Source organism: Crocodylus siamensis, chromosome 3 (assembly GCF_052110815.1).
Source record: "Crocodylus siamensis isolate JL-2025a chromosome 3, ASM5211081v1, whole genome shotgun sequence".
Lineage (NCBI taxonomy): Eukaryota > Metazoa > Chordata > Crocodylia > Crocodylidae > Crocodylus > Crocodylus siamensis.
In genome coordinates, this window is record NC_143397.1 from 198,644,007 (window position 1) to 198,662,722 (window position 18,716).

The window sequence follows — 18,716 nt, forward strand, 5'->3', positions numbered from 1 at the left end:
AATACATTTACTGGCTGGAGGCAGCTGCATCAGCTGCTTGTTTAGTCTATGACCAAATCTCCAAAATGGCTGAATCTTTTCCAAAGCTTTTCTGAATCAATTTGGATTCTTCAAATCAATTTGGAGCTTTTAATTGGTCTCCTGATTCAATTCAGATTCAGAGATTTGGTCCAAATCTCCGAATCGAATCAGCTGCTGAAGCTTTGCAGAGCCGTAGCAAGCACCACATAGACTTTATAATTAAGCAGGTGTGAAAATATTTGTAGGACTGGAGACTAAGTGTTCACTTTACAAGATAATTATACTTAAACAAAAAGCATGTTCTTGAAAGGGTGTGTTTATCAGAGAGAAAAATAGAAAGAATTTTATTGCATGTTGATTTGGATTATGAGTTAGCGACTATATATATAACTTTCACCGAATAAAATTATAGGCAGTGGACCGGATTCTTAGCTTTTGTTAATCTGCATCACTGCTTTGAAATGAATAGAGCTACATTACTGTATACTGATTACCTCACTCTGCGGCTATATCTGTACAGCTTTTAGAGCAAGGTGAGGAGCGCTGACAAGAAATAGAAGGCATGTCCAATTCAGATTAGGCAATATTTGCCTGAATGGCCTTGAGTGTGCTTTCTAAGCTTTCCAGCCCCAAATGACTAGGGGGTTCTGCTTATGTGCATTGAGTGGGTGCAAGTAGACAGGTCTTATCTTTCAGTAGTATTCACGGACTTGTTCTGGCCATCATGCCTTTCCCCTTCACCTGTCCTACAATTAATCTGCTCAAAAGTTAATACTGTGATGGCAGAACATTTTTTTAATATATACAAGTGAATAGAACTCACCAGTCATTTATACTTAACAGTATTTTCACTGCTTTCAGATTGAATACCCAGAAATATCTCCAAGGCGAATATTCTTTTATATACTTGTATATAATAAATGTGCAGATAACTCCATAACATTAATTGTATGAGGATATGAACATGAAGATGATTTAGAATGAAAATAAAACAAAAGGGAATATATATTCCACCTTCATTATTTATGATGTCATTTCCATCAGTAGCACTTTTAATGATTTGAGTGGATGGGTATGGGCACACAGCAGCTCTATTCCAGAGTTATTTCTCCAGATTTTATTTCATTGTAAAGGAATTTGTTATGTACTATGGAAGGAATGGACACACAATCAGCTCTTCCAAGCTGGCTGCTAGACGTAGGTATTCTTATAGAGCCTGGCCACTTGATAATAGAGTAGCTAGATTGCATCAAACAGATTGCTACCTAGGAGTGAGACTGACAATCAACTATTGAGAAAACTCTATCATATCCACTCTGGAGCATTCATGAAAGTCTTGAAATGTGAAATGTGTATTTGAAATTATTCATGATTCAAAATTCCTATATCAATTTAAAATAAGCCAACATTGAGCAAACAAGTAAAGTAAATGATACAAATAACTATAGCTATCAGCAGTCAAGAAACAGTTTTTGTGAATCAGAAGTGTTATTACTTAAGTTAGGAAAATCAACCTGGAAAGAAATAGTATCTTAAAGATGGTTTCTAAGGATGCTTAAACTGAAGAGGTATTTTCTGTCTCTGTAGAGTTTCAGCAGGAAATGGAGCCTAAACTTAGTTGTCCAAAGAGGTTACGACTTCACATCAAGCAAGACCCCTGGAACCTTCCCAGCAGCGTCCAAAATCTTGCACAGAACATTAGAAAATTTGTTGAAGGTCAGTAAGAAAAACATAATAACCACTCAGTTAATGACAGGATGCAGAGGTATTGTATAACAATATTAAGTTGCCCCCAAGGCATGGTTTATAAGCCAGTGGGAAAGTTAAAAATTTCACAACAGCCATCTCAGTAGTAAACATAACAGTGGGCAGTTTAAAAGCACATCTCAGTGACTGGCTAAGGAAAGATGCAAAAGGGAATATTGTCCCATATGAGGGAGTGGTGCAAGAGACACTTGGAGCTTCAAGAGCTGTTGCTGAGTTATTTTAACAGCCATTGAGGTCAGGGAGCTTAATTATTTCTGTTGAACTCAAGGGAGCTTTGCTATTGAATGGAAAAAAAAACTATGAGTAGACCCAGATACAATTAGGCTGCTCAGCACTTCTCTGAAGGCATTTGGTGTGTTGCATTCCCTGCCCTTTTGTTTATGCTGGGCACATCTACATGAGTTGTTTACTGTGGAGTAGATTAATTAGCTCCATAGTAACCATCTCCAGTCTACACATATGGCCCTATTAGGCTGCAGGAAACTAATTAACTCTGCAGCTGAGTAGTACTTGTGAATATAAGTACTATCCTGCTGTGGGGTTTAAAAAAGAAAAGAAAAGAAAACTTGGGTCTTCACTGATCCTTTGGAGACCTTTAATATCCTACTCATGCCCAACCACTTTGTCCGTAAGTAGCTTATATATGCTTATTTCCATTTGAGAACTAATGTTGTGCCTTGGGCTTCTTACTAGGGTCTGGGCTATATACCACCTGTTTGGTGGTGGGGGGACAGCATGGATTTCATCTGTGGAGGGGGCTATTTGGGAAACCCTAAGCAAGTGGTGGCCTAAGATAAGGGAGGAGAAGATTGTCCATGTCCCTGTCATGGAGTGTGATGCCCCGGTGGCTCTGTGACCATGGAGGCTCTGCCTCTTATCTCACCTGCCACATCTTTGATGGAAAAAATAACTTGAGAGGCTGCCCACAAGCCTTCGCTTAGGTTCAGTGAACTGGGACTTACTCAGGCTCTCTGATCTGTAGGCCCTTTGCCAGGCCTCTCTTCATTACAGTGCAGCACAAGGCACTTCAGGCCTTATGAGCCAATTGCCTGGCTCCAACCACCCATTTACCATGCCCCATGCCTCACAGGCATTACATTGCTTTTATGCTCCGTTAGGGCCTTGGCCTACTCGGACTCTGCCCCTTTGATATAGCTTGGCCTTCCAGCCTAGACCCACTGTGTTGGGTATGGTTTTGAACCACTAACCTACAAACTCCGCTTATTACTGGGCCCCTGGCCCTTGCAGCTCACGCTCCTCTGGCATTAGGCTCTCTGGCCCCTTGCAGCTTGTGCCCCTCTGGTGCTGGGGTTCTTTACAATTGTATGCCTCCAATGAAGCCTCCTTCTCCCCTATTAGCCTCTTTCCGGTCCACCAGTTCAAAGAATAACACAAACCTAAACCCCTGGGCTACAACATAATATTAATAATAAAGGCAGTACTCTGCATCTTTAAGAGGGCCAACTTAAAGGGGGCCAAACCCCCCTTAGACTACCAGACCCCTTTATCTCTGGGTACTTTGTGAGCCCCTAGAGTCTTACTGTGTTTGAAGATGGCAAAGCAGGCAGCCAGATGCCTTGGGCTGCTTTCTTGTGCCTCCTTCCAGTCAGCTGACCACCTGCAGGTGCCAGCAAATTACCTTGTTAGCCTGTTACTCAGGCAACCTGCAGCTGGGGGGCTCTGTGTAGCCTGCCAGGCTCCTTTGCTAAGCTGTTTCTTCTCTGAAAGGGGCAGGCCCCTTGGTGCCCTGTGACAGTCCCTAATCAAGGTCTTCTAAGTTTCTAGGAGAATTTTGCAGGAGGGTTCAGCAGGGTCTAAATGACTCGCTGCCTCTCTATAATATAAACTTCCTTTTTTCATAACATTGCCATAAACAAGCAATGATTTTATTAGAAGTATCCTTAGTACTCAACTGGACAATGAATAAAAATAAAAATGGGTTTTCTTGTGCAGGGACCGGGACTTCCCCACTGTGATGCCAGATGGACTCGAGGGGAACGCCTCCAGACCTCAGGTTGGGGAGGACTGGGTTAGAGAGCTTCTGGAGGGGCTGGACGCGTTCAAGTCAGTGGGTCCAGATGCTCTCCACCCTAGGGTGTTGAGGGAGCTAGCTGGGGTTATTGTAGGGCCCTTGGCACGGCTTTACGAGCACTCGTGCTGGATGACTGGAAGATAGCTAACATGGTCCCCATCTTCAAAAAAGGGAAGAGAGAGGACCCGGGCAATTATAGGCCTGTCAATCTTACCTCTATCCTTGGAAAACTCTTTGAGAAGATCCTCAAGGAGCACATCTGTGATGGGCCGGCTTCAGGGATGATGCTCAAGGGCAACCAGCACGGTTTCATTAGGGGGAGGTCATGTCAGACCAACCTGATTGCCTTTTATGATCAGGTCACAAAGGCAATGGATGCAGGTGTTGCTGTGGACGTAGTCTTTCTAGACTTCAGCAAGGCCTTCGACACCGTCTCCCACCCCATCCTCATTAAAAAACTAGGCGACTGTGGCATTGATGCCTACACAGTCAGATGGATTGCAGATTGGCTCAAGGGTTGTACTCAGAGGGTGGTGGTGGACAGGTCATATTCAGCCTGGGGGGAAGTGGGCAGCGGAGTCCCCAAGGGCTCGGTCCTGGGGCCTGCCTTGTTCAATTTCTTCATCAGCGATTTGGACGATGGGGTGAATTGCAACCTGTTTAAATTCACTGATGATACCAAAATTTGGGGTGAGGTGAGCATGCTAATAGGGAGGGAAAGACTGCAACAAGACCTGGATAGGTTACAGGAGTGGGCTGACATAAACAGGATGTGTTTCAATACTGACAAGTGCAGGGTGCTGCACTTAGGCAGTGGAAACCAGCAGCACACTTATAGAATGGGAAACTACCTTCTTGAGAGCATGGAGGCGGAAAGGGATCTTGGAGTCATTACTGACTCCACGATGAACATGGGCCGACAATGCGAGGTCATGGTTGGCAGGGCTAACTGGACCTTGTCGTGCACCCACAGGTGGATCTCTAGCAGGGCCAAGGAGGTGATCCTCCCCCTCTATGTGACGCTGGTCAGGCCACAGCTGGAGTACTGCATCCAGTTCTGTGCACCCCATTTCAGGAGGGATGTGGACAACACTGAGAGGGTCCAGAGGAGGGCCACCCACATGATCCAGGGACAACAGGGCAGACCCTACATAGAAAGTCCTAAACCTGTTCAGCCTTCACAAGAGAAGGCTGAGGGGGGACCTGGTGATGGTCTATAAAATCACTAGGGAGGACCAGAAAGGTTTAGGGGAGATGCTGTTTCCCCTAGCACTCCCTGGCATGACAAGGAACAATGGACACAAGTTATTAGAGAGTAGATTTAGATTAGACATCCGCAAGAACTACTTCACAGTTAGGGTGGCTAGGAGCTGGAACCAACTTCCAAGGGAAGTAGTGCTGGCTTCTACCCTTTAAGAAGAGGCTTGATGACTACCTGGCTGGATTCATTTGAGTCCAGTCTTTTCTCCCGCCCAGGCAGGGGGTCGGACTTGAAGATCTACAAGGTCCCTTCCGACCCTACTTCTATGATTCTATGATTATTACTTCAAATTTGCATTCTGTTATAAAAAGCAGATTAAACAAGCAGTTAAAAATATTTAACTCTTTCAGTATTTAAAATAAATTATTTTAAATAAGTTTTGTGCTGGTAACAGATGACATGCTAAAACAGCAAGAAAGCTACACCTGTGATTCAGCAGCCAGGCACAAAACATAGGAGTCAGTTCATTTAAAGAACTGACTTATGGTTTATCAGTTTAGTGTACAGAAATGCATTTTGAGGATGTGTGTGGTCAGTTGTCACACAGCTTGGTGACCTCGCTCTTGGTTAGGCCTAGCAGAAACTTTTTGGGTCTAATAGGTTGAGTTCATAATATTTTCAGAGTCAAAACAGGATGAATCTTGTGGTTTCCTAATAAGTAGAAGCCAAGTCTTGATATTTAATTGCTGAGGAAAAGATCAGATTTAGGTTTGTGGCCAGTAGAGACCCACGGATCCTTTTTGACCACTGCTTAAAAGACATTTGGAATTTTTTAGTGGTGTAAATAAAAAGTTACAATATTTTAAAACTTGTTTGACCATTACTGGCGTAACAAAATAAATCCATTTGTTAAGAACTGAATCATGCTTTTGTTTTCATAGAAATCTCATTGTTTTTGTTTTTCTGTTGCCTAATATAACTTGCTATTTTGACTTGGGATGATTAGTGATTTAAAGCAGCTGGAGATATAGAAAACCCACTAAAGTAAAAAATATTTAACTCTAAGATTGCAGTGTTTGTTAAATTTATTCTTGGGTAATAAGTGTAAAGAAAAGAGAAAATTCAGAATGCCTTTAGACTGATCTTTTGGGTCTTTTAGCTACATTCTTATCATTACTGGAAATGGAAGAACACTTAAAGATACCCATAAATGAATACTTGAATTTTTAAAAAAGTGTTGTTGGTAGTAAATAAAAAACAGATGTGGAGTTTTGTTTTTATTGTAACCTTTGTCCTATCATATTTGGGGGCGGGGGGAGTGGCAGGAAGTCTGCCAAGAGGACAGTAGAAATTAGAATTAGGATGCTAATCAAATGAGGGAAGTAGTAGGAAAAGTGGCACAGAAACCTATGGAAGATATTTCTAGAGCATAGGTAAAGAAAAGATGCAGATTCCTATTGGGGAATAGGAAATCAGATATACCAAGCTGGTAGACCAGGGATCACGAAGAGTTGAGACAAACTGTGAAGCAGGCCTGTACAGATCCGTGAAGGTGAAAATGAAATGTTTTCATTTGAGGTGGAAGAGATCAGCTAAGAGTTACAAAAGAGAGACAAAAGAAGCTGTGTCTGTGTTAGGGGCTTTGCCACCAAAGCCTCATTGGTTATATGGTCTGATCTTTTCACACCTGTAATTGACATAGCTTTACAGGCAGAACTTTACAATGTAGTGAGGGACATTTATACAGGAGCTGGTCATTAGTGTCTTTAATGCGTCCGGCTCAGTGCATAGAAGGGGAGGAAACAACCAAATTGCTGAGGAACAGGAAGGAATTAAAGGAATTAATGTTGCTATTTAGCCAAGATGAATGTATATAGGAGGAAAAAAGAATTTGTAGTGAAGGAAGTCCATGTGGTTTTGGATTTAAGATTGTCAAATGGGGAATAAAAAAAAATATATATTACAGTATAATCTCAGATATCCAGATAGCAAAAATCCAGAATTCTCAAAAATTCAGCGCTTTTAAAAATATATTACACTGGGAAATAGTGGTGACTGGTCCCAGAGCAGCAGAGGGGGAAGCTTGCATGCAGTGGCTGCTGCCGCCATCCACCGCCCTGCAGCATTGCTCCTCATGCAGCCTCTGCTCTGGGACTAGCTGCCACTCTGGTTTCAGAAATCCAGAATTTTCAAATTTTTGGCAGGTGCTCGGTCCCAAGCATGCCGAAAGTAGTGGCAGTTGCAAAGACAATGGTACAATATCAGAAAAAATGGATACATTGGGAACTGTTTTTTACAGGGGGGAAACTTGAAGCAATTAGTAGCGTACTTCTTCTAACTGGAGGAAAATTGCTGAAGAATTATTTGACTCTCTTCACCATCCAGCAAAAACAAGTTATAATATCTAACTAATAACAAATGACTGATGCAGAAAACATTTGGGGTTCTTTCCAGACCCAAATCATTGATACACAAAAAAACCTGAGAGTTTCTTGCTTAGAGAAACATTTTGAAGTAGAGAGGGAAAGTCACTGTGTCGTATAATTTTCACATAATTAGAAGATCATTATAGACACTTTAAATGCTTTTGAATTCAGAGATCCAACAAATGTAATCTATAATCAGCCATGAGAAATAGCTTCAACATTCTTCACATTACAAAATCATTTTTCCATGTAGCGTAGCTTCAGTCACTAAGTCGAATCATCAGCATGTTAGATTCCCTTTCTTTGCTTTTAAAGCTTCCTTGGTGAGAATAATTAATGGGCAGATTTTCAACAGTAGTAATTAATTGCAAGTGATTTGGTTGTTTTGTGTTCAACCTTAGGTATTGTGTGCCTGAGGGCTGAAATATTGATCATCTTTAATAACTTTTGAAGGGGGTGCTAGCCCTTGTGAAATCAGGCCCTGTATTCTTGAATTCAGCACCCAAAATTAGCAGCTGCTGGTTTGAAAATGTCGGTCTTTAAGTGTACACAATATCCAAATCAGACTGTCAGTGAACTCAAGGTCTGATGCATCACTTAAGACAAAATGTTAATATATTCATTAAAACATCAAAGCCTATTTTTTCAAATGTAGTAAGATAGTCTCTCAAGTCAAGTAGTTAGGGCAGTAGGCGGAGACAGCAGGGGACCTGGGGCTCCTCAACCATTTCATAGATTTCATAGACATCAGGGCTGGAAGAGACCTCGAGAGATCATCGAGTCCAGCCCCTGCCCAAAGGGCAGGAAGTCAGCTGGGGTCCTAGGATCCCAGCAAGATAAGCATCCAATTTACTCTTGAAGGTGTTCAATGTAGGTGCTTGAACCACCTCCACTGGCAGACTGTTCCAGACCTTGGGGGCACAGACAGTAAAGAAATTCTTCCTTATGTCCAGCCTGAAGCGGTCTTGCAGGAGTTTGTGACTGTTTGACCTAGTCATCGCTTGGGGCGCTCTGGTGAACAAACGTTCCCCCAGATCCTGGTGGTCACCCCGATAAACTTATAGGTGGCCATCAGATCACCCCTGAGCCTGCGCTTTTCCAGGCTAAAGAGTCCCATGGCTCTCAGCCTATCATCATAAGATCTGTTTTCCTGACCTCTGATCATGTGCGTGGCTCTCCTCTGGACTCTCTCAAGCTTCTCCACATCCTTTTTGAATTGTGGAGCCCAAAACTGGACGCAGTACTCCAGCTGCGGCCTCACCAAGGCTGAGTACGAGGGGAGAATGACGTCCTGGGATTTGCTCGAGAAGCATCTATGGATGCAAGCCAGCGTTTTGGTCACTTTATTAGCCGCAGCACTGCATTGCAGGCTCATGTTCATCTTGTGGTCAATGATGACCGCCAAGTCTCTTTCTTCTGTAGTGCTATCCAACGTAGCACTGCCGAGCCTATAAGGATGCTGCAGGTTTTTCCTCCCAAGGTGGAGAACCTTGCATTTTTCGGTGTTAAACACCATCAGGTTCTCGTCTGCCCATTTTCTGAGCTCGTCCAGGTCAGCCTGGATCACCCGCCTATCTTCTGGCGTGGATGCTTTGCCCCAAAGTTTGGTGTCATCGGTGAACTTGGCCAGTCCACTCCTGACTCCAATGTCCACATCATTAATGAAGACGTTGAACAGTATGGGTCCCAGGACAGAGCCTTGAGGGACCCCACTGGCCACAGGGCACCACGATGAGTGACTGCCATCAATTACAACCCCCTGGGTCCGACCATGGAGCCAATTTCCCAGCCAGCGGATCGTGGTGGAGCCAAGGCCACAGTGGCCTTGGTTGGGTCTACAGTGACTACATGATCTCAATGACTTATTCCCCATCTAGTATATGAAAATATAAACATTTTTGCAATATCCATATAAAAATATACATGCTCTATTTCCCCACCATCCTATGTATTATGAGTCACTAGGGATGAATGAGTTAATCTCTTCCCTGCATTAGATGTGAAGTTACATATAGGTAAATGGTGCATAGGTATCTAGCAGCTAGACACAGAAACTTCCCTTTAGCAAGCTTACATTTGCTGCATACCATAAGTATTCTCATGGGAGTTAGTTGGGAGAAGCTAGTATTTTGTAAATCCACACTCTAGGTCAGTAGTGGCAAATGCATCCAGCCCTGTAGGCTGGATGAGTGTCTTTGGGCCAGTCTGTGGGCTGGATTGGGACCAACTGCATCATCTGTGCATGCAGCACAGAGAGGTCTGGGGCAGGGATTGCACACAGTACCGTTCTGGACTGGTCCTGAGTGCTGACTGTGGGACCTGTCGGGACCTGGCCCCGAGCTGCTCATACATGCCAGAGCCAGTGCACAGGGCATAACATGCAGCCTGTGCGTGAGACTCTCCCCCATGCTGCGTGCAATGTCAGGACTACCCCGCACACCGTGTGCAGAGTGAGCCCCTTGGCTGGCCTATGCTGCATACAGAGCATAGGCTGAATCAGCCATACATACTTCCTGTGGCACAGGGGACCAGCATGGGGCATGTCCTGCATGTGGTGCCCTGCCAGACTAACCCTGGCCCAGCAGGCAAAGCCAGTCTGGTCCAGGTGTCCTGGACCAAACCCCTGAGCTGTGTATAGCATGTGCAGTGCTAAGTCCACCTGCATATCACATACAGCATTTGGAGCTGAGGCTGGCACGTGCCCCATGTGGTGTGTGGGGATGGTTCAGAGACCCATGGTTCAGATTATATCCCTTCATGGGCTGGATCCACCACGCAGGCCATGTATGACACCCTTGCTCTAGGTTACTTTTCAGGAACTTTCCCAGGTAGGCAGACCCTCAGTTAATACAAAATGGCCAGCAAAGATCTGGATGGCACTCTACATCTGAAAAAGGATCACCCCAAGGAGTGGACATTAACTTTTGACATTTTGCCACAGAGTTGAGGACAAAGAGGATAAATATGAAGGGTCTGTTATTTAAAGGGATATTTCCAATGCACAATGCAGTCCCATACAGGAAAGTCTGAATACTGGAATCAGTAGAGTCAAAACAGTGTAGTACTCTCAGCTAATACATTCTGCTAAGAAGGGGATTAGAGGTAGCTTGGGTATCTTCCTACATGGCATTACACTGTGCACTGTATGCATATCCTCAGAAGGATAGTCAGGATACATTCCAGATGAACTTGGACTTTGGGGGTCTTTTGCTTTGCTTTATACTTTTTTGGCTTGTCTTCCTACATTTTCCATATGCTTATACTTGATGAAGTATAGGTCCTTGAGATAATACTATGACATACTGTAGAGGCAACTGAATTGCTGAAGTGGTGGTCCCAGTCCACTGCCCTTAGTATAGCTTGGCTATGTTAAATGAAAGACTCTGCATCACATGACTACACAGACACTAACTATATCAATGTTGGCTTCTTTTGGAAAAGCTGCCTGCACTGTTGAATTTTTTTCGTTTGTATTCTTTCACCATAGATGTAAATCCCCTTTAGGAGACAAGCCAGCATGGCTTGCACTACAAAAAGGTGTGTAGTAAAACAGAGGTTTTGCTTCTGAAACTAAGGAAATTTCTGGCTCACCTTTACAGAGAAGCCAGGATTAGCATGCTCAGAGAGCCTGTAGAAAGGGTGTGATCATGATTAAAAACCTGGTAAAACTGTAACCCTGGCAGACAGTCATAAGAAGAAAGAGCTTTAAGGCACTAGGCTCAGATCTGGGAAAATTGTTCTGTTCATGGTTCTGCTACAGAACCATAACATTTCATACCTTGATGAAATATAAAACATTTTGTGCTTTTTATGATCAACAAGCAGTATTTTCATGAAATGAGAATCTTCATATGAGTAGGTGTATTACTTGTTTTCCTTACATATTGCTTGTGAAACTTATTCTTACTAAATATAGATAGACTTGAAAGCAATAAGAATGTCCTTTCCCTTCGAAATTATGAAAGAGAAAATGTTAGTTCAAATTCTGGATCTAAATTGCTGCATTTTTAGATGACTTTTCTGTATTTTTATTTGCTAGAAGTGCAACGTGATTTAACCTGTTCTGAAATGTTTAAAAGTTTTATGTCAAATTAAGATGTTTTCTGACTGTTGTATGGCTTCAGGTCATAACAATGTTTAACTTGTAAAAAATGTTTATACAAAACTCCCAAATCCTTAAAAATGAGAATGGCCATTTTGCTATGGTATATTTTTAATTCACACTTGGTTAAAACTGACCTCCACATCTGTGCGGTGGGGAGGTCCAGGGAGGGATACTTACACAGGAGGGAGGGATACTCCACCTGCACACTTCTCTTTTTAGGACCTGGATCTTGGATTATGAGTAATTCAACCAAGTGTGAAGTAAAAGTAAGTTAACTGTAATGAAAAATGAGCCTGATTTACCACTTCATAGGTGTTAAACGTGAATGACTTCAGTGAAGTCACTCAAGTTATATCAGTATGACATTAGGAGAATTGCAAATACGTCAATGTAAAGGATAATTTTGATGATACCCTAAAACATTTTTTTCCCCCCAGAGGTGAAGGCAAGACTCCTGTTGGCACTTCTTGAATACACAGGTAATTTTAACGGGCAAGTCCCAATCTGAATTTTAAGGGGGTTTTATGCTTTGTTTTTTTGAAGCAGTAGAATCTGTCTTCACAGATTTTCTGTTGAGTCATTATGACTATAGATCAACCAAAATTCCCCAGGGAGGCCGGGGCCAGGGTTGTTCCACTGCCCAGGTTTGATGCAATGTGGAATTCTCCCCTTCCCAAGCTCACAAAGGATTCCTGAGGGGACAGGAAATATTAACTGAAAGCCGTAACAAGCAAGACAGAATTCTCATGTCATGTTTGTGTTGTATTCCAAACATCCTGCCCTGTCATTTACTTTGGATCTCAATACATGAAGTGCTGCCAAAGCCCTGAATTAGTCTGAAATATTTTTGGTATCTTTTTCTCTGCCTTCTTTCTGACCCTTATCATTATTTTCCCATTCATTTTTTCCCCTCCCTTTATTTCCAGATTCCCCTTGTCCTACTTTCTCTGTTATCTTTTCTTGCTTTGCCATTCTACCCTCTTCTCTTTCACTTAATTATGCTTAGTATATATTGGGTAGTTTGAAAAAAAAATGATGGTCCTACTTTTTGGAAATGGCTCTTCATGTTCTATGGGCTGCTTTACCATAATTTCATGAATTAATAACTATTTGAAATATGCAAACTTATAAAAGTAAGTGGGCAATCTACAACTTTTGCAGGTGGTTGAATGCCAAGTGAAGCAATGGCATTTTATGATAAAAGCCATTATTGTAACTGTACTCCAGTACCATATATATTCCTATTACACCAAACAGTTTTGACAAGCCACAGCATTATATAAAGGAAAATGGAACAAAATTTTGTTAAGGTTTTCCTTTATAATTATTAATAATTCTCCTTTTCTCTTTTTCTTCTTCCCTTGCTTGTTGCTGTTGTGGATTCTGGCTTTCCACTGGTTTTGGTCATACTGTCTCCTTCTCTCTCATGTCCCTCTCCACTATATCTCTCCATCTCATCTTTGGTCATCCTCTTCCCCTTTTCCCAGGTGGTGCCATTCTGGTAACTTCTTTTCTCATATATTCTTCCAGACCCCTTTGAACATGCCCATATCATGCCTGTCTTCTCTCTTGTACTTTCTTAGATGCCTCTACTACCTTCATTAATAATTCTCCAAAGGATTTAAATTGAGTATAGCTAGCGTAGAAAAATTGACTTGGTTCAATACTTACAAGGCTTGTTAGTTTAGCAGATACAATTAATTGGAGGCACAACTGCTAGCAAGAAGATCTCCAGCTAAACTGCCTCCAGAAAACCAGGTGCAGTAGATACTAACCTTGAATTCCTGTTCTTACAGAAATTCTGAAATTGTTCAAAAACTTTATGTTTAGGAAATGAAAAGTTAGAAATTTCTCTTTGGGCACATTGACACGAGATGCTATGTCTCTGTACAACAAGCTATATTGCTGTAGCTCATTGCTACAGCAACGTACAGTTGGAAATGCCCCTGTGCCACTGGGGCTGGAGAGTACCAGTGGGTACCGTGCAGTCATTTAGTATTTGCATTAGCAGTTGGGCACATATAGATGCGCCTTCTCAGTGGGAAAATTTTTAAGAAATGGGTTAAGATAATATAAACTTAAAATAAATTGAACCTTTGAGTTCAAACTCTGAGATTCTCATTTTAGCTCTGGGTCCCAAGAGTAAATCATTCCCTTAGGGGCTAGGGACAGACATTTGAAAAGCTGGAGCCAGAATAGATTCAACCTTTGCAGGTTAGTCTAAACTACCTAGATTAAATGAGTTTGTAACAGGACAGCCATTCTGTCTGGACTGAGGCAATATGGGCACATACCTGCAGTTGCTCAGGCTAGGAGCTGGGGAGCGCTAGAGAGCACCCACAGCTGCAAGGAAATGTGCCGGTGGGGGGAGAGGGAGGAATGGCCACCCTGGGCTGAACTGGCTGGAGAGGGGTTTAATTCCCCCTCCCAGTCCCATCAGCGGTGACCTGAGTCAGGTCTGCCTGGTGCTTCCCCCTCTCTGATGCAGCAGTGGAGCACCATGGCCCCTGAGGCAGAGGGGGACAGGGATGGGGGGTTAGTCTCCTCTCCACCCCCACTGGCAGCTGGGTCTGCCTGGCATTGCCACCGTGCTCACTCCCTTTGGTGGAATAAGACCCCTGCTGTTCCCTCCACCAGACACGGGGGCGGGGGGAGTATTGTCAGACACCAGCCAGCAGGGCCTCTTGGGGGTGGGGTCAAGGACAGGGTTAGTCCACCTCCCTCTAGTGTCTGGTGGAGAGGAGAGCAGGGGGCTTATTTTGCCTCAGGGAGTGAGCAGTGCAGCAACGATGCACAGACCCAGCTGCCAGTGTGGGTAAAGGGAAGACTAAACTTCCTCCCTGCCCCGCTCAGCCTCTGGGACCATGATGTCCCATGATGACCCCCAGCATCACAGCATGCTCTCTGGGCTGAGTGGGGCTCTCTGCTGGCTCCTCTACTGGCTCTCTAGCTGGACCAGGGGCAGGGCATGGCCAGATGCTGGCCTGCCATGGCCCCTGAGGCAAATTCTTCCCTCTGTCCCCTCTTCCCCGCACTGGCAAACCCTGAGGACTGCAGCTGGGGTTTGCCAGCCCCAGCCACACCTCCATGGCTTTCCTGCAGCCAGGCAGAGATGGAATTAATTCCTCCCTCTGTCCAGCTTGCCTGCAGTCAGGGAGAGGATTAATTCCACAGTGGTCTGGAGTCCAGAGCTAAGACCTGCAGGACCAGGCTGAGATGTGGGAAATGTTGGCAAAGACCTGACAATCATCACATGTATGTGCTGGAGATAGAGTTAGGGGAAGTTGCAGACAGCTTCTGACTGGAAGTTGCAGATAAAGAAAGCAGAGAGCTACATTTACATTATAAAGTAGAACTTGTGAAACCTAAACAAGGCCTTTGGGAATGCTTGGGTTTGCCCCCAGGATTAGTATGACTTATGCAAGACTTTCTCTTGTCTTCCTGCTTTACATTTTAAGTTAGACTAAATTGTGTATGCTGTGTTGTACTGGGCTGTATCCTAGCTTAGGCAAAGATTTTTGGTAGTTTCCTGTTGTATGCTTTGCAAATTGCTTGCTTCAGAGCAAGGACTTTTTCCCCATCCCCACTCCTCAGTCTAGCAGCAGTTTCTCCCCATCCCCACCCAAGCTGGCATCCTGTGTGTACTGCTAGCCCCAGCTGGTGCCTGGCCATGCCCACTCTGCTCCAGCAGGGAGGGGTGAGAGCCTTCAAGGGCCTCTCTCTTCCCTCCCCTTTGGCAGTGGCTGGCAGACATGCTGTAGCATCCCCCCATCCTGGCTTCTGGCTTGAGCTACTGCAGGAATGTGCCTGCATTTCCTGATTTAACAGAGAATGTCTGTACTGTTATTAATCAGTTTAAGCTGAGCAGCTCAGACTAACCTGCAAAGAGTGAATCAATTCAGGCTTAGGCTTTTTCAGTGTCTGTTCCTAGCCTTAAAGAACCCACATATGTAATATCAATAAGAAATCTGTGTGCAGAATTCATTTGATTTTTTCTGGGGGTAGGGGAGCTGGAGTGGGGGTTGTAACTGGCTGACATACTTCTTTGGTAATATTCTGTAGCAAGTATCTGAGAACAAACCATATCCAAAGAAACTGAGGTTCTTCATGAAAGAGAGAATTGTTTCCCTTTTAATAAGGCTGAACATTTTAAACAATTTTTTTAGGTTAAATTAAGTTTAATATTATAAAATAAGATGTGCAGAGTTGACACGCTATTATATGTTCTACAGCTCTCATTTATGAGGTTTTAATAAAAGTAATTACACAGAAAGCTGTTGAGTTTGTTATTATAAACAATGTCAAAATAAAATATGAAGTGTTTAAAATGTAGGTTTGAGGATAGACAAATGAAAACAGGAGTTAAGAGTGTAAAGAGAACCCAGTTTGCAAGAGAAAGGTTCATGAAAGGGTTGTAGAAGCAGGAAGAACAGTTTGTATTATGGGGGGGGGCGGGGCTCACTGGAATTATACGAGATGAGACAATATCGCATTTCTCTATAGATGCGAAAATTCTGTAAATGTGAGATTCCAAAGAACTGGAGCCTGGAGAGGTCCTAGAGAAGGAAATTGCAGCATTGCAAGTTGAAAGCTATCAAGGCCCAGAGTAGAACTGGCATAGAGAAGCACTGGTTTCTGTGGGCAATATTCTGAAAATCTAGAAAGATATACCTACTGGCATATATGGTGCAGATAAAAAGGGTAACTGGCTAATGATCATAGAAGTGGCCAAAGTTGCAGGTATGTGTGCTTTACTGGGAACAGAGTAGATATCCTGCCTATTTATATTTGATTCTAGTCACTATTGTCCTTTACTTTGTCATTTATACCAACAGAGAAAAGGGTGTATAACTTTACCAAATGAGAAAAAGCATGTATTTGCTTCAACCAGGTGTAAATGACTGCCAACGTGCAAATAGAAGATCATGTTGCTTAATTTTTACATTACTGGAATTAAAAGGGATTGAGTCACAAAGCTATCCAGTCGCTCATACCCTATAATGTGAGGATTTTTTTTTTGCTTTAAATGGCTTGTCACATTGCTAATTTTTTCAAATGTGCATCTCCTTGCTTTGAGGTGGAGAGCTCTGCTTCTGTCTCTTCACAGATGCATCCCAACATCTTTATTAACCTTCATGGATAGACCCTTTATGTTATTAAAAAGAACATATGTAGTTCATGAACTGCAGGTATTACACTCCACAAATCAATAAAGTAAATCCCAGATACTATTAAAAGAGGTGTCACTTCTTTGGGAACCAAACAGCCTTGTCTGTTGGGTACCAAGAAAAGTCTGAGAGGAAGGGCACTTCCTTTCCATTGGCTGGTGGCCAGTGGTTCAATGAAGGATGAGGTTATGCCAGCCAAATTCTGTTTTGTGGGTTTTAGCTTTTTAAACCATTCTTTTAATTTATTTTGGCTTTTTCCTGAGGAGCCAAATGTAATTAATATTCAGGTTTTCTGCAATATGAGATTTTTTTTCGAGAGAACAACTGCTCTTAAAACAAGAAAACTTGCAATCCAGTTGCTTTACTGTTAATTTATTCTCTCTCTTTTCTTTGCTTTTCCTTCTTTGATTTACCCTTCACAGATAGTGAAATACAGCTCAGACGAGACATGGTCTTCTGCCAAAGTCTAGTAGCCACAGTCTGTGCTTTTTCTGAGCAACTAATGGCTGCATTAAATCAGATGTTTGACAACAGCAAAGAGTATGAAATGGAGACTTCAGAGGCCAGCAGAAGGTGGTTGGAACAGATAGCTAATGCAGGTGTTCTTCTTCATTTCCAGTCATTGCTGTCACCTAACTTGGTAAGATTTCTAGTAACCACATTAATCAATGCAACAATTTATTCTGCTGCCTAAGGGCAGTGTGAAGCAAGCTGCATTATGAATACAATAACCTGCACTCATTATGTTTAGCCTTCTACTTTATTAGCTGGTATTCAGGAACTTTGCAATTCAAATAATTACTGATATGGGAAATTATTACTGTTACAAACATAATAATACATTGCTGCTTCAAGTTACTAGTTATTAAGCAGATGTATCAGGAACACAAAGGGAGTGATTAAAAGATCCAAGTTGCTACTAGATACTACTCAACTATGCTAGTTATTTCCCTTCTGAAGAATAAGTGTGCCATCAAGTGATTGCAACAACTTTTGGTTTCTATAATTAACAATGTAAGGGAAATAAAATATTCAGTCCCTAAGTGTCATGCAAAATCCCCACTTTCCATGGGTAAGTAAATATTATAAGGACCAGATTGTTGTAGCACAAATCATTCTCAAAGCCAGTTATGAATTCAACAGGGATCCACATAGGAAACATAGGTAGTAAAGCTGGGTGAAACTTGGTTGCTGATTCAATTCGGTGGAGATTTGGCCCGATTTGGCAGCCGAATCTCTGAATCCAAATCAAATTGGGGGATGAGGTAAAAGGTTTGAATGGATTTGAAGCCTCTGAATCAATTCATAGAAGATTTGGAGATTCACGCAGTCCCCACTTGCCGCCAGGCTCCGTGCTGGTAAGTAGGGGACGGGGTGGGGGGGCTGGAGGAGGGTGGAGGGAATCATGGGGGGAACCCCCACCAGACTCCATCCCCTGCCTGCTCTCCCAACCTCTCTGAGTGCCCCCTGACTCCTGCCCACTCTCTCAGCCCCATTACTGGCTGTCCCGCCAGCACCAGCATCCCAGCACTTAAAAAAAAAAAAGCCCTGCACTCACCGGATGCTGCAGTGGCTGTCAGGGCCTCTGGAGACTTGTGGCAGAGTCCTCCCACACAGTGCAGGGCAATGGGGAGCAGTGGGGATCATGGAGCAGGAGGCCAGGCAGGGTAGCCATTAGTGGGGCTGGGAGAGCGGGTAGGGGATGGGACCTATCCGATTCAGAGATTTGGCCAATTTGGCAGTGGTCATATCTCTGAATCAGATTTGGCCAAACTGATTCGGAACAGTTATTTGAATCTCCAAGTCAAATCACTGTCTTCTGAACTGGTTGAATCCAAATCTGAAGCAAATACTAGCCGCTTTGCACAGGGCTACTGCACAGCTGCCTAAATGCCTCTTTGGGGTTACTTTTAAAAGTTGCTTGTCAAACCATATGGTATCTGATAGCTATTATGAGCTTTAAAACTATCTTACAACTTTCTCTGATGCCCCACTC

General features: G+C 43.1%; 1 protein-coding gene across 1 annotated transcript in view; it reads left to right on the plus strand.

Moving 5' to 3' along the window:
* Nucleotides 1-18,716, plus strand: part of PREX2 (phosphatidylinositol-3,4,5-trisphosphate dependent Rac exchange factor 2) — a 300,944-nt gene that overhangs the window by 195,870 nt on the left and 86,358 nt on the right. The window contains exons 30-32 of the mRNA XM_090040116.1: nt 1,609-1,737; nt 11,990-12,031; nt 17,143-17,360. Of these exons, the coding sequence (XP_089896242.1) occupies nt 1,609-1,737; nt 11,990-12,031; nt 17,143-17,360 (389 nt within the window). The remainder of the gene's footprint in view (nt 1-1,608; nt 1,738-11,989; nt 12,032-17,142; nt 17,361-18,716) is intronic.